Here is a 15,073-nt window from a genome sequence, read left to right on the forward strand (position 1 = left end):
AGTAAACTAAACTAACAAATAAACCAAAAACAAAATGAATTAAATCGTCTTCTAAGTAAAGGTTTATTGAGAGGACAGAGTTCCGGTCCGGAAGCTTGTTTGTGTTTGGATGCTCCTTTATAAAGTCTTTATAGGCACTCTCCAGGCCACCGTAGATCATAGGGGCGGGGCTTCGTGAACATGTCAGACTCACCTACCCGTTAGAGATCTAATCTCAATGATGAAAAAAAAATAAAAACTAACTTTACTTACTGCCCCTTTAATCGGAACATCTGCGTAAAATCAGATTCAAGGCACAGAACACGTGATGACGGCGTCCTCGCGGGTTTCCCGCGCATGCGCGCTGCCCCCTTCACCGACAGCACGTGTTACACCTCCCCTTCTCTCTCCTCCTCCTTCTCGAGTCGTGTATCGTTTCTTCCCCGCGTGCGCGACGCAGACGCACGCAAGCGCTCCAAGAATGGCCGCCGACGGAGGCTCTTCAGCACCGACGCTGCCGTGCTCCTTCTCGCCGAACTCGCGGCACTACCTCGCCGTGTGCGCACAGGACGGGCGCCTACGGGTCTGGAACGCCGACTCGCGCGCGCTTCACCGGGAGTACGTGCCTTCCGCGCACCTAAGCGCCACTTGTACTTGCATCGCCTGGGGACCATGCCGAGCGACCAAGGTACACGGGGCGGGCCGTATCCCGAACTGCGCCTCGCTCCCTAGCTCACTCGCACTTCTTCTGCTCTAACACTATGGCGCCTTGTGCGCACTACCCAGCGCCCTAGATGTACATTTGAGATTCGGCGTCAGTTTTTCCTCTCCCCAGTCCCACAAACCGACCCGGGCCTGCTACACACGGCATGCTAACTTTGCTAGCTTTGATATTATGTACTTGTACAACCTTTACTGACAGCGTGTGATAACTCCTGTCGTGTTTTAAGACGTTTTAAAACGAGCTGAAGCGCACTCGAGGCGACGTTAACACCGTCTTTTCGTCTTGTCAGAGATCATTTCTGGCTAGCGCGTTAGCTTTTAGCACCACGTAGTGAAACGCACATGTGTTTCACGCGCACATGTTCAACTCCGAACATGGCCTCGGTTTATTTTAGAAATCCTCACACTTTTATATCTGTTTCTTTAAACCATTTACACCTCGGTATTTGATTAGGATTCGTCCCTGTAGCTTGTTAGTAGTTTTGTTTCAGGAATGATTTGTGATCGGAGTTACAGTTACTTCACCTCTCTGCTACTTTATACACACTTTACACTTTCTTCACGTGACGTTAAATTCATGCTTTCCTTTATTTTTAATTTCTTTTTTTAACTTTATGCATCAGAATATTTTCCTAATTAGTTGTTAGTCCTTTTAGTTCAGCAGGTGGTGAAGATCTCAAAACTTCTTCTTTTTTTTTTTAATTCAGGAAAACTTCAGTAAACAATTTAATTGTGGAGAAAATAAACAGCAACAACAAAATAGAGTACAGATTTAACCTTAAGAACAGCAGCACGAATATTAAGCGTCGTGTGAAAACATTCAAGCTATTTTGAAGCTTTTTATTCTTTAATTAGATCACATCTTGCATCACATTATCACCTCCAAAACTGCATTAAAATTCTAGTTTTTTTAAATAATATATATATATATATATATATATATATATATATATATATATATATATATATATATATATATATATATATATAATCATAATCTGGCAAAGTTAATACTGATGATAAATTCTAATAATCATCCCAGCATGAATTAATTCCATCTGATCGTTTCCAAATATTTTAATCCTAGCTAATGTTTGGCTCGTTTTTCTGACTTTAAGTCCCATGTGATTATGATGTGATGTTTATTCATCGCTGTTATTCTACCATTTGTCAGAATAGAAAGAAAGTCAGTAACTAGCAGAAATAAGTCAAGCAAAATAGACAAAAAGATGATGCAGAGACCGAGACGAATGCACACAGCATCGAGGTGAATATAAAGCATTTTCTTCGGCAAATAATAAACACAACATGAACTATTTGCAGTTTTTGGACACCTTTGAATGTGAAGATGTTGTAATTAATGTCCGTAAGTCTCAGGTTTTATCCTAGATGTTTATTATTTCCTCACTTTTCCCCTCATCTCAATGCTCAATTTACCAACTACTTCTATGTGGATTAGTATTAGATGTAAATGCAGTGAAATTCTTAGTTTGTGCCTTGCCAAAAATAAAATAAAAAGAGAGCGGGAAAAATGTGTAAATTATTGTGAATGATTATTTTAGATGGTTGAATATGGGCGGAAAGGAAAGTGTTACGTCTCCTAGATACACATCCATCAGCTTATGAGGAAAGTGTGAAGGTTTAGAAAGCTTTTAATTTAAAAAATGCACCTGAATATCAGAGGAAAACAGACACAAAGAGATGAAAATGAATCAGTTTGTTAGCCTTTCTCTTTGTTTCTGATACCCCCCCCCCCCTTTAGTTCCTCCAGAATTTTGAGATCACAGAAAATCGATTAAACTCAGCGATTATTTAAGGGTTTTCCAAAATGAGACAGATTTGTGATGTCACAACACCGGTTCAGTCGAATCCCTTTCTTTCTATAAACTTGTTTCCCCAAACCGGTACATATTTAATAAGGTGAAGGATGTTATCATGATCCACGGTCCTAATACGGTCTACAGTTCTCTCAGAACCGTTTACTTAGGAGCAATTTGTGCCGTATTATGGGAGAACTAACCAGGACCCAGGACATGATGATGATTACTACACTGGGTAAAGTAAACACCAGGAGAAGAAGAATAAAAACTACTCCTTTACTGACTTTTATAAAACAAGCCACTCTAAGACTCCCTTATAATAGCTTTCAGGGCCCTCACGGTACGGTACTCGGTATTTGAGGTACGGTACACATGATATTTTCGAGACAATTTTAGCCCCAAGTCTGTTACAAAATTGAGGAAGAGTTTGTAGAGAAACACTTCAAGATTTTAAACAAGACTAACACTGAAGTTTCTTCAACTTTGAATAAACTTGTCTAGAAAACGAAATAAACGTTAACCTCAACAATAACGTGTAACGGATTAACTTTTGTGAAACTTTGACATTTCTCTGCCGTGTGTTGTCCTACTTGGAATTTCGTACCTTGGTTCGTCAGATGGTGATCAGACCTTCATTTTGCAGCACAGAGTGATGAGACATGTCGTGAGCTATGGAACCCTCGATGCCGTGTGTAATTGCCTTCAATCTAACAGAATCACCAGATAGTTTTTGTCCCAAAACAGCAGTTCTCAACTTCCTCTGACCCTTTGTTTCTGTCACAAATTATTCTCCTTCGAGAAAGTCTAGTTCTAATTCACGTTTTTGATCAAATTGTTTTTGCAGATTTGTAGTATTTGCCTATTTTCTATGCAACTTTACCCCTACGCAACTTTACTACAAATGGCCATTTCTTTTGACGGCCCCATCCTCAAACCTGAAATACTTCCAAACCTTTGAGTGATAGGATTGAGTAGTATCGATTCACAATATTGATTTTGTTAACACTTAGGCTTCATCTCCACTAATCTGGATAAATTTGAAAATGCTCTGCTTCCACATTATCGTTTCCCAAAAATTGGTCATTCACACTAAAACTTCTGAAGTCGTTTACGTCCCTGTATTGAGCATGAGTACAACCCATATCATTTCCGCCCGGCGTTTATTTACTTTCCGGCTCTTTTAAACGTTGTGGCAGTATGTCAAGAAAAAGCACCGAGTTTTTGAAATGGACCGACGGTGAGGTCAGGTGAGGTGGAGTTGTTGCTGCGAAAAACGCAGCAGGAGTAAAAAGTTGCAAAAGGCGAGCGAGAATATAGACTGACTTGGTCACGTGACTAAAAATGCGCCATCGTTTTCGAAAGCCTCCATTTTCACAGTCCACACTGCAACGGCGTTTTCACAAAGATACGCTGACTAAAAATGCCAGTCTCAGTGTGGACAGAAGGCCAAAACCGATAGAAAGAAGCGTGCTTAAATGAAAACATATTAGTGTGGACATGGCCTAAATCTTCCTTCATAGTGTGTGAAGCCATTTGGGGTGGCCATTTGTAAACATTTCATTGGCTACACATGTGGCCAGTGGACCAATCAGGTACATCCTTTCAAAGGCAGTCACTGTTTAGGCCATGATTCGTACTCGGTACGTACCGTGAATATAAATCCATGTCCAAGGAAATGAAATACTGCGGTACTCTACAGGAATACAGTATCGTTTCAGCTTTAATAACTTTATATGAACACTATTGAAGATTTATTCTTGCTGCACACCTAGCAACCTCAGCCTATTATTATTTTCTCCTATAAAGTTGAAAATTTTTATCTTTTTACTTAAAGGAAGCTCTTCACTTCATCTCTTCATCCCGTCTGACTTGTCAGCATGGCTACTCGTGTGCTTCAGGGCAGTTATTAATCAAAATATTATCTAAGGATTCCTTAAACACGAGTTGATCTGACCACAGAGACATCTACTAGGTAACACGCTGGACCATGGTGTCCATTACGAGTGTTTCTGGGATTTTCTATTTAACTCCAGCCTGAATGATGGATTCAGGAGGTGTCACCTTTGTAGGGTGGGCAGGCGATCTTTTCAGACTCGAGGACAAATCTGTGTGTATTGGTCGGATTTAAACATTAAAAACTCTGGCTTTTTCTCTCTCACACACACACACACACAATATAATACAATATTTTTATTATTTAATAATTGAATTACATCGAATTATAAGACGAAGGATATAAATGATGACAAAGTGTGCAGATGGTGCGTTCAACCTGTTACACTGGAGCTTTTATTTCCGGGATCTGGTTCGATAATAAGTTTTATCTCTCCATAGATGTTGTGTAAAGTGTGTTAATCTCAGTAGTGTGTGTGTTTATAGGAGGGGCCTCAGAGGAAGAAGAGGAAGTCGGAGGCGGGTCCGGCGTCCACTCAGCAGTCGGATCTGTTGGCTCTGGGTACAGCAGCAGGTACCGTCCTCATCTACAGCACCGTGAAGGGAGATCTGCACTGCACTCTGGTACGAGTCCACTCGGCTTTCTGATCATTTTTTATTAGAAGTTGATGAAACTCTGTTAGCTGGAGTCACAAATCACTTTATCATCATCTGAAGTGTTTCTCTGTTAAATTCGTTGACGTCTCATCTTTCTCTCTCTCTGTCCTCCTCACACTCTCTCTCTCTCTCTCTCTCTTCGTCCCTCCCTCTTTACCACTCCCTCTCTCTAACCAAACCCCCCCATATTCTCTCTATCTCTCTCTCTCTCTCTCTCTCTCTCAGGATGGAGGACACACTGGGAGTGTGAACAGTGTTCAGTGGCACCCTGAAGAATCAGTTCTGTACAGCGGCTCAGACGACACACACATCGTAGAGTGGGACCTGAAGACGGGAAAAACACGCTGGTGAGTCTCAGAAACGTGCCTTCTGTTTAATCTTAATATAAAATAAATCCCTTCATACTTCTATCGTTGATTCATTTCCATTCATTCAGGGTTGATACTGATGTCTAATATTCAAGCTGATGTTTGTTGTCCAAAAGTGGGAAAATATTAAACATAATTTATAATATTAGGAAGAAAGAAATGATTGAACCGAATTCAGGCGCAGCTTTTTTCCCACGCTTCTCACGGACACCGTAAAGCATGATTTCGATTCAGTTTTATTTGTATAGAATTCTTTAACAATAGAACAGTGAAACAAATTCAACTGGCAATTCTCATAAAAATGCTGAATATCGGCTCTGATCATCAGTCGACTCCTAAAATACAACATATACAGTAATGTAAGCCGAGAACAGGAAGTAACTTGAAATTAGATGTTTAAATGTAAAGCAGTGTTTATTAACATGTGACGTGTCGTTAATGAAGGAGACGCTGGCGAGGTGCTGAGGTGTAAGCGGACTGTAACAGGATACAGTAGTGTTTATTCTGATCATATCCCCAGGCATGATTTTTATTTATTTATTTATGAAACTTTGTATCTGAGAAGTTAATGAATTTTGGTGTGTGTGTGTGTTAAGTAAATGGAAAGCAGACAGAGCGGCAGTGACGAGTCTGTGTGTGAGTCCTGATGGGAAACTCCTGCTCTCTGCTGGGATGACCATCAAAATGTGGGACCTGGAGACCAAGGAGGTGTACAGGGTGAGTCTCTCTCTCTCTCTCTGCCCCCCCGTCTCCCATTCCCCATCTCTCTCTCGCTCTCTCTCTCTGTCTCTCTCTCTCTGCCCCCCCGTCTCCCATTCCTCGTCTCTCTCTCTGTCTCTCTCTGCCCCCCGTCTCCCATTCCCCATCTCTCTCTCGCTCTCTCTCTCTGTCTCTCTCTCTCTCCCCCCCATCTCCCATTCCCCGTCTCTCTCTGCCCCCCATCTCCCATTCCCCCTCTCTCTCTCTCTCTCTCTCTCCCCCCTTCCCTCCTCCTTCCCCCTCCCTCAGATGCCCTGTATTATTTGGCTACAGAGAAAATTAGCAGTCCATTCTGCACCTATTAGTGAACCTTAGGGTTTATGTTAAAGTTACGACTCTTTATAAGCGCTCTGTAGCAGTTTAGCTAGAGCAGTGTTGAATTCTGGATTCTGATTGGTCAGTAGGTGATTAGTTTTCTTTACCTGCAGCTCTGACAGCACTTCAGCAGCAAGTCCTGCATATAACTGACCTCATTTTCGTTTCTATAGTAACAGCACACATGGGGATTGGTTTGGCGGACTACTGCTGAACAGATTTAACAAAGAATAATGATGATTTTTTTCATGAAGTTTATCCAGCGTTTATGGAAGGAGTCTCAGTTTAATGTAAAGCTGTAACTCTCAAGGACAGAAGTTTGCACTCCTTGGAATTTTTTTTTTTTTGGAGCTTGAAAAGCTTAATTGTGAGAGACAGAAAGAAGAGTCTAGAGTTCTCGGGAATTGATTTATTTATTTTAAAATCACGGTTTCCTACAGCAGAGTTCTCTTCACTACATAACCTACGTCTTATGAGATGAGCTGCGGTCATGGCTATTAACTCGGCGGTCTCTCTAACATGATGGTTTCTGTTTGTTTTGGATGTTTGTTAGTTTAATAAATATATTATAATAAATAGTAGTTTAAATATCTAGCTGATCTTCAGGACTGTGATCATTTGAAGCAGATAAAACTGTAATTGTTTTATCTTTAATGTTTCTTCATTTCTGACTCGTCTTACAGAAGTTCACAGGTCACTCGACCACCGTAACGACCCTGTGCTTCGCCACGACCCGACCTCCAGACAGCGACGGCCTGTACTTCCTGTCTGGAGCGGCTCACGACAGACTGCTGAGCGTGTGGTACGTTAATACTTTTACATGTTATTGTTTATGCTTAGCTACTCTTTCTATGTGAGTCAAGCGTTTGAAAAATCAAGGACAGATATGATACTGATGTAAATAACTTTCTTCAAAATATTGTCAATCAAGCCTGGCAAACATTTATGAGGAGTTAAAGTACCTTGGATATAACCAAAGATACTGATTTTTGTGATTAAATCTGAATTGTTTGGGTTGAACAGGCAGGTCCGCTCTGACGGCAAAGACAAGAACTCTGTGGTGTCGTTCACGCTGACAGACGAACCCCAACACATCGACCTGCAGACATCCAACAGCAAAGACGAGGTGAGAACCCGTACACTCTGGCTTTCTTTTTTTTTTTGTTCCCCTAATTGCTCTTGAATTTTCCCCCCTGTTAAACGTTTGAACCTTTTTCAGGCGGTGCGGTTAGCAGTGGTGTGTAAGGACGGCCAGCTGCATCTCTTCGAGCACTTTCTCAACGGGTGAGTGTGTAGGATGAGACAACAAAACATTTTCTGTTCCAGTCAGAACTAAATCTTGATGCTCGGTCTTGTGGATTTTTCCCTCTGCAGACCGTGTAAGAAGCCCCTGTCCCCGGTGTGTTCGGTGCAGGTGTCGAGCGCCGGCTCTGGTGAAGGAACCACCCCGATGCCCGTCTCCCTGCTGGCTGCTGCTCTGTGTTCAGACAGACAGAGCCTCATGCTGGCGTACGGGAGCCACCTACAACCCGTCATCGAGAAAACGGTGAGCTGCAACCAGAATTCAAAGTCGGGAACATCTAGCCCCTAGCGTTTGTCTTGGATGGTTGAGGGGTTGTTTTACAACCATGATAAGATCATTGAGTTTTCTAACCAAAGATGAACAAGACCTCGTCATGTATTCCGGGAAAAGCTGCAGCTGGAAATTAAGCATCTACTCCGTTAAATCTAGATGATTCGGTGCATGCAAGCTTGCGTCTAGTCTCACCCATGAGTTTTTACTGCAGGGCAAAGAACCACCAAAATGTCTTTATTCTTACATTCACTTTACTGTAAACCTATTCTTTCATTCTACCGTATTTTTGAAGTCATGACACGACACCTTCTAAAAGGAGTGAGCCTTGACCGCCCATGACCCTGTCTCCGGTTCACCTCTGTTCCTTCTTTGGACCACTTTTGATAGATACTGACCATTGCAGACCAGGAACACCCCACAAGAGCTGCAGTTTTGGAGATGCTCTGATCCAGTTGGTGTAGATGTATTTTAACTGTGTGTGTGTGTTTTCAGCCCATCAACACATCAGAGAGACACGTGTGTCTGATCCGAGATGTGCACACGACGCTGTCGCTTTCAGTTGACGCTGCCATCACAAAGGTGAGGCTGAAACATCTCGGTGGAATTGATCCGTAAACATCTAATTCTGAGCTAAATAAAGGCACTGAGGTTATTTTAGGTCATGAATGCTGTGCAGCATCCTCTATTGGAATTCATACAGCTTTTTATTTTAAACATGGTTCTGTATTTCTGTGTGTTTCCAGGTGAAGACGCCTGTGGTGAACGAACAGAAGAGCAAAGTTTTAATACCGGGACTTCCTGGGCATCAGGCGCCCATCAAAGCCACTCCCAGCCAATCAGAGAAGAGGAAGAAAGGAGCAGTTCCTACAGAGGTACAGGCTAGAAACATACACACTGGGCTTTCTGTTTCATTTTAAGGAGCTTAAAACCTGTTCATAAAGAAATTTTATTATTTTGAATAAATGTACAAATTAAACTAAAGAGCCAGAGAAACTGATATGGAATTATTGGTTATACCTTATTTATTGTGCATGTTATTTATTTACTTGCTTATAATGTATGTAAATTTTAAATACTTGAATTTTTAACAAGTCAATACTACATTATTTTATAAAATGTGTTCTGTAAATAAATGTTGCTGTTTATTAGAAATGACTTAAAGCTTGTATTTTATTATAATTAAGTAAATTAATTAAAAGATTAATATCTTCAATTATGTGTACATTTTTAATCATTTTTAAATATTTTATTTAAATATTAAACAAATATTTAAATATAAAATAATTTAATTTTAAAATAATCATTTGAAATGATTCCAAACAAGTTTAATTTTTAACCTTTTTTTTTTTTGTAATGCCATTTATCAAGAAAAGCATTGAATGAAAGTTTAATTTTCTTCTTTATTTGTGTAACGTCACAGAAGAGAAGGTTAAGATCGCGTTTAAAGGTGAAGGAACTTGTTCAGAGGTCAGAATCGACTCTTAATCGACTCTTTGTGAATCTTCTGGCTTGCAGATGACGATAGAGGAGCGCTTGGAGCAGATCGAGCTGAGCACATCATCAGGCGGTAAAGGAGCGAGTAAAGGAGCTTCGTCTTCTCTCCAGACCGACAGCTTCGCCGTTCTGCTCGTTCAGGGCCTTGAGAGCAAAGATGAGAAGATCCTCAACGTGAGTCCACGTTCTGTTACAAATCTCGCACCATCTTACAGCCAGTCACTGTACATGGATTTACAAATAAATAATTATATAATCTCATCTCATCCTTTATCTCTTCTCAGAAAATCTTTCAAACCAAGAAGGAAGTGTTGATTAAGAACACAGTGGCGCGCTTGCCTCCTCCGGCTGTCCTGCCTCTCGTGGAGGAAGTGAGTGAAACCTCCGTCCTCACATCACACACCTGACCTTATTCATTCATTTGCTGTTTTTTTTTGTCTTCATAAATAACACTTATGCATGTCTGTTGCAGCTGTCCAGGAGGCTGCAGGGACATCCATTTGCGTAAGTAAACATCGTTTTCGGCTGCATTGTTAAATTAGTTGATTTTAGTTTTTCACAGCCTGGTGGACAAGCTGTGTTTTTTTAAAAAAATAATGATTTAAAAAAAAAAAAAGATCTAATCAACACCTTTCTGACCCATCAGAAGCCTGAATTTAACATGATGGGAATTGCACATGCCTTGTATACAGTCCCTCCAGGATTCACTGAATTTTTGGTGGATTTTTGCGACCAAACCGTTTAATTTTGCTGAATTTTTTCCCCCTTAAATTCTCAATGTGTAATAATTTTTGTGGGGTTTTTGTTATTTTTGGTTTGTGGTATTTTTTTTTTTTTTTTTGTTATTACATTTTTAATTGAATCACAAACACAAGATTGTTCCTTAAATCGTCTCGCAGTGAGATTCTGTACACCTGAATGAAAGAGGGGATTGGGCCAAAAGTGTTGACTTCACACAACGTGGTCTCTGAGAAAATCTGTGGCTATTTTGAAAAATTGCAGGATCTTCAGGAGTTTGCTTTGATTTTGTTTAATTTCTGAGACCACAAAATTGTGAAGTCCTGGAGGGTTTGATAGACGAATATTGTGCTAATTATAAACAGACTGTGAAGGAATATGTTTAATTACATATGAATTTTTCGTTTGTGTTACAGGGCCATTCTTATTGTGCAGTGGCTGAAGGCCGTGTTGACGCAGCACACGTCATATTTGTCATCGGTAAGAGTGTGTATGTGTATGTATGTGTGTGTGTATATATATATATATATATATAATTAGTATGTGTGTGTGTCTCGTCTGGTTGTTTTTCCCTTAAACATTTCCTTCTCCTTCCTGTTTAAGCTCCCGGACCTGGTGTCTCAGCTGGGAGCGCTCTACCACATGATCGAGAGCCGGGTGAAGCTGTACCAGCAGCTGACCAGACTCCACGGCAAACTCTACCTGCTCATGACGCAGGTACGTCTCCCTGCTTTCATCTGTACGAGACGTGTACCATCATAAGATGTGTCACACACACACTCAAGCTAAGATACTCATCGCATTTACAGTGCTATGAAGTATTTTATTTATTTATTTGCATATTTGTCACACTTAAATGATACAGATCATCAAGCAAATTGTGATATTACGCAAAGATAACCCGAGTCCGTACAAAATGCCGGTTTTAAAATTAGTTCATCTATGAAGGGGATGTTTATTTTGTAACATTAGAAGCGAAGGATAAGATTGTTTTTAAGGTGAAGGAACTTGTTCAGACTTCAGATTCGACTCTTAATGTACTCTTTGATTCTTCTTGCTTGTATATAACGATGTCCAAAATCTGCCTGGCCCTATGTGGAAAAAGTAATTGCCCCCCTTATTCTAATGACTGCAAGCAAGTGTTTGAGAAAAGTTTAGTTTTAACATCGCTGTACGGTTTTAATTCCCTTAAAAACAATTAGCATTTCCTTTTTTGTTTTTTCAGCTTATTTTAGAACAAATTTTCCTCACATTTCCTTTTTTTTTTTTATTATTATTTATTTATTTTTAAACATGGGGTCAGGTAGGAACTTTTTTACAGCACTCTAACCTCCACAATTTCTTTGTTGCATATGTATGTATATAAAATATTTGGAAGCAGCTTACATTTGTTTGTGTATGAGAAAGAGAGTGTGTGTGTGTGTGTGTCAGACTGGGAAAACCCATGACATGGACAAAACCTCTGCATAGTTCTGAAAACTAGATTTTCCTGAACTAAAACGTCTAGTGTGGTGGAGCGGACATTTTCGATCGATTGCAATTTTTCCTTTTCCTGATCAAACTGCACTGATGAGGCTCATATCTGTTTCACTGTGACTGTTCGCTTATGTCATGAGTGAGATTTTAGACGACTTTAAAGCAGACTGATTTGTTCCTCTTGGCTCTTTTACACAGTCTGCGCAGTTCAACACCAAGACAGGTTTAAACCGTAGCCTCAATAAAACCTCATGTTTGGAAATTATTCCCATGTAGAGAGACAGCTCTGAATTTTTTTCTGTTTCCCTGAACTTGTGTGTTAAAATGTCTTCATGTATATTCATGTAACGTTATTTTGTCCACTAGGTGGCGACAAGCAACAGTTCCCGCAAAGTAGCCGATCTGGACTGCAAAGCCAAACTGGTTTATGAGGAAGGTCAGTCCCAGTGGTGCTATATTTATATGTAATTATTTATTTATTAAAGCACTATGAAAGAGAATTCTGGTCAGTTTAAAGTCAGACACTTTAAACTGCTTCAGGTTCTAGATTGTTAATGAGGAACCACCTTTACTGTTAAAGTCTCTAATAATCTCTAACAATTCCCACATCCTGTCGTGTTTTTGCAGAATCCTCAGACGAAGACTCTGGAGACGAGGGACGGCCCGAGGAAGACTCAGATGTAAGTTTTTCTCTTTTTTTTGTTACCTTTTGGACACACATTCATGCTCTTTCATGCACACGAAATCTCACACGGCTTTCACAACCCATAGTTTCCTTTCATAAATATCGGCACCCTTCCTGATGTTGCTCGAGTTGACCATTTCAATTATTGTGCATGTGTTACATGCAGTGATTTTTTACTAATAATTAATAAGCATTAACCAATTTAAAGTAGTTACTTGATAAAACCAGACGTTATAGATGTTATTTCTCTAATGTTGTCTCTGCCCAGGGTCCCCGGATTTACTGAGTATTATTTTGTACTGGAAGTTTTACAGGGAAAATATATCCTAAAAATAGAACAAATCAACATTTAGCTAATTAAATGCAATAATTAGCATACACAATTTTAACTAAAATCTAGTGTGCATATTTTGCATGCAGGAAAAAGACTTTTCTACAAAAGGCTACTGGAAAATCCCTGCTGTGTTTAATCCATAAGGGGGGAAAAGGGCAATTTTCAGCATGAAGTCTAATACGAACCCAGCAGTAATAACTGTTTTGGGAAATTGCTCTGTAATGTCTTTCTCATTAGGACTCGAAAAAAAACATTTTAATGAAAGCTGCTGGTGTGGAAACGGATTCAGAATGGAGACGAAATGTTATCTGGAGGAAATGGGTTTAAACTGTGTTTTGTGGTTCTACTGGTTTGGGTTTATAAAGGAAATTGATAGAACATGATATCGTAATGACATGTGAATTGACATTGGTGATGAGGAAGAAGCTTTACAGTGATGGGATTGTGAAGTGGGCGGAGCTTGAAGCCGTCTTCAGAGGAACTAAACACTGCTCAGCCAATACACGACATCTTGTGTATGAAGCTCAGCCTCGAATCGTAAACGTTTGCTTATCCAGTAACATGTCTGCGTTTCCTGTAACAGAGCTGGGAAGAGGAAGAGGAGCAGGACGAGGAGGAAGGGATGGACGTAACGGAGGACAAAGAAAACCACGCGGACGAGGAAGACGAGAGCGATGAAGACGTGAAGGACGAATCCAAAGCGAACGGCGATTCGGACTTGGACCCTGAGAGCGAAGAGGAATGAGACGAACAACAGAAGAAAAAAAAAATTAGCTTGGAAGTTTATATATAATACGTTTGTTTTATTTTTTTTTCTCTCCTCTTTTCATTTTATTGTAAAAAAAAAAAAATCACAAAAAAGCCTGTTTTATAGAGTTCATGGACTGAAAGTGGTGGAGTCCCAGGACGGCCACCAGGGCGGCGACATTCACTGGCTCGGGAGTGAGCACAGCATGAACGTTTGTCTCAAAGCCATTTTACTCCTTTGACCATTGACCCCCAGACTGGCTCCTTTATTCATCCTTCTGTTTTTTTTTTGTTTTGTTTTTTTTAAGCTCTTATGGTGCTGTGGTAGCAGAGTACCACGCCTTTAAGGTTTATTTTCCAGGGTGGTGTATTATTTCCTGACACAAACAAATACACAAAAATCTCTCCGCTTTGAGGTTACGTTTCTAGAAATACGCCCCATACTTTTCGACCCTCCATGTTTCTACAATATAGATACATCAGAGTTAAAAGCAACACTTCCATGCTGAAGTCTTTCTGTTGACTTTGTGAGCTTCTGCTGCTGAGTTTATGCCAAAAAAAAACAATATAATCATGCCGTGATGGTGTGCTTCAGGACATTGTGCGTCCAGTGCATCACGGTGTCCACATAAAATACATACCAGATTGGAAAATCCATCAAATCCGTTATCATCCCTAGTCTAGAGGGAGTTTATGGTAGTGTTTGTTTCTTGTGGGGATGTTTTGGTTTTTCTTTTGCTTGATTTAAATATAGTCTAATCAAGACTGGGACAAAACATGATGTTCGCAGAATAAATTAGAATTAGAGCTCAATTGGGTTTAACTGTAAACTTCCATCTCAAAAACTTCTGATACTGTGACCTCCTGTCTCTCAGTGCATTTTTAACAGTGTGTAACATTGCAGCACAAACTGTTGACTGACCCTGACCTGGCCCACAGCTTTTTCATGTTCTGTCCATGTGTTAAGCCTTTGTTTTCCTCAACCACTCCTCGTTTCTTTTTAATCTTTCCTCCCCCCCACCCCTGTCCCTATCAGCCTTGCAGTGTTGATAATTCGTGTCCGCTTCCTCTGATGACGGTTTGAGAGTGGAGGACGATGTGAATGTTGCTCAATTCAGTGAATAATAAATGTCTGAGACCCGTGCTCGGAAAAGTTGGTTGCTTTGGGGGGGGGGGGGGGGATATAAACAATTTGTGAACCGTAACCTTTTTCAATGCAAGCAGTATATATGGACGACTGTTGTACAGTTGAAATGAAATAAATTCCTTTTTGTTCTCAGAACTCTTGTTTGTGGGTTTATTTATTTATTTTTTTTAATGATCGTGGTCTCTAATAACACAAACTTCACTTATTACCAGCGAATAATTTGTAGATTAATTTAAAATACATTTTTTTTATTTGTCATAAGCTTCAAAAGCATGTGATATGAAAATGAGATTAATGTAATTTAATATTATTAAAATTTATAATGCTATTTTCTGTGAAATGTATGTAACTATAAAACTGAC

The 15,073-nt window shown here is 40.0% G+C and overlaps 1 protein-coding gene across 1 annotated transcript; it reads left to right on the top strand.

Annotated features, from left to right (window-relative positions):
* The first annotated feature begins 392 nt into the window (after positions 1-392).
* wdr43 (WD repeat domain 43) lies at positions 393-14,846 on the top strand. The gene is made up of 18 exons (XM_058398514.1): positions 393-667; positions 4,902-5,039; positions 5,298-5,419; positions 6,037-6,157; positions 7,198-7,316; positions 7,538-7,640; positions 7,734-7,798; positions 7,889-8,060; positions 8,583-8,669; positions 8,834-8,962; positions 9,606-9,758; positions 9,869-9,955; positions 10,057-10,088; positions 10,739-10,802; positions 10,926-11,039; positions 12,165-12,234; positions 12,426-12,478; positions 13,401-14,846. Exons 1-18 carry the CDS (start codon positions 461-463, stop codon positions 13,560-13,562), a joined length of 1,998 nt encoding a protein of 665 aa, XP_058254497.1. The 5' UTR covers positions 393-460; the 3' UTR covers positions 13,563-14,846.
* The last annotated feature ends 227 nt before the right edge of the window (positions 14,847-15,073 follow it).

This window comes from Hemibagrus wyckioides, linkage group LG09, assembly GCF_019097595.1.
Source record: "Hemibagrus wyckioides isolate EC202008001 linkage group LG09, SWU_Hwy_1.0, whole genome shotgun sequence".
Taxonomy (NCBI): Eukaryota; Metazoa; Chordata; class Actinopteri; order Siluriformes; family Bagridae; genus Hemibagrus; species Hemibagrus wyckioides.

Excerpts from the sequence above, each read along its gene's own strand:
- wdr43 (XM_058398514.1), top strand. The coding sequence starts at position 461 with ATGGCCGCCGACGGAGGCTCTTCAGCACCGACGCTGCCGTGCTCCTTC. Across the intron at positions 7,317-7,537 it reads GACAGACTGCTGAGCGTGTG|GCAGGTCCGCTCTGACGGCA; the intron begins GTACGTTAATAC and ends TGGGTTGAACAG. Across the intron at positions 12,479-13,400 it reads GGCCCGAGGAAGACTCAGAT|AGCTGGGAAGAGGAAGAGGA; the intron begins GTAAGTTTTTCT and ends TTCCTGTAACAG.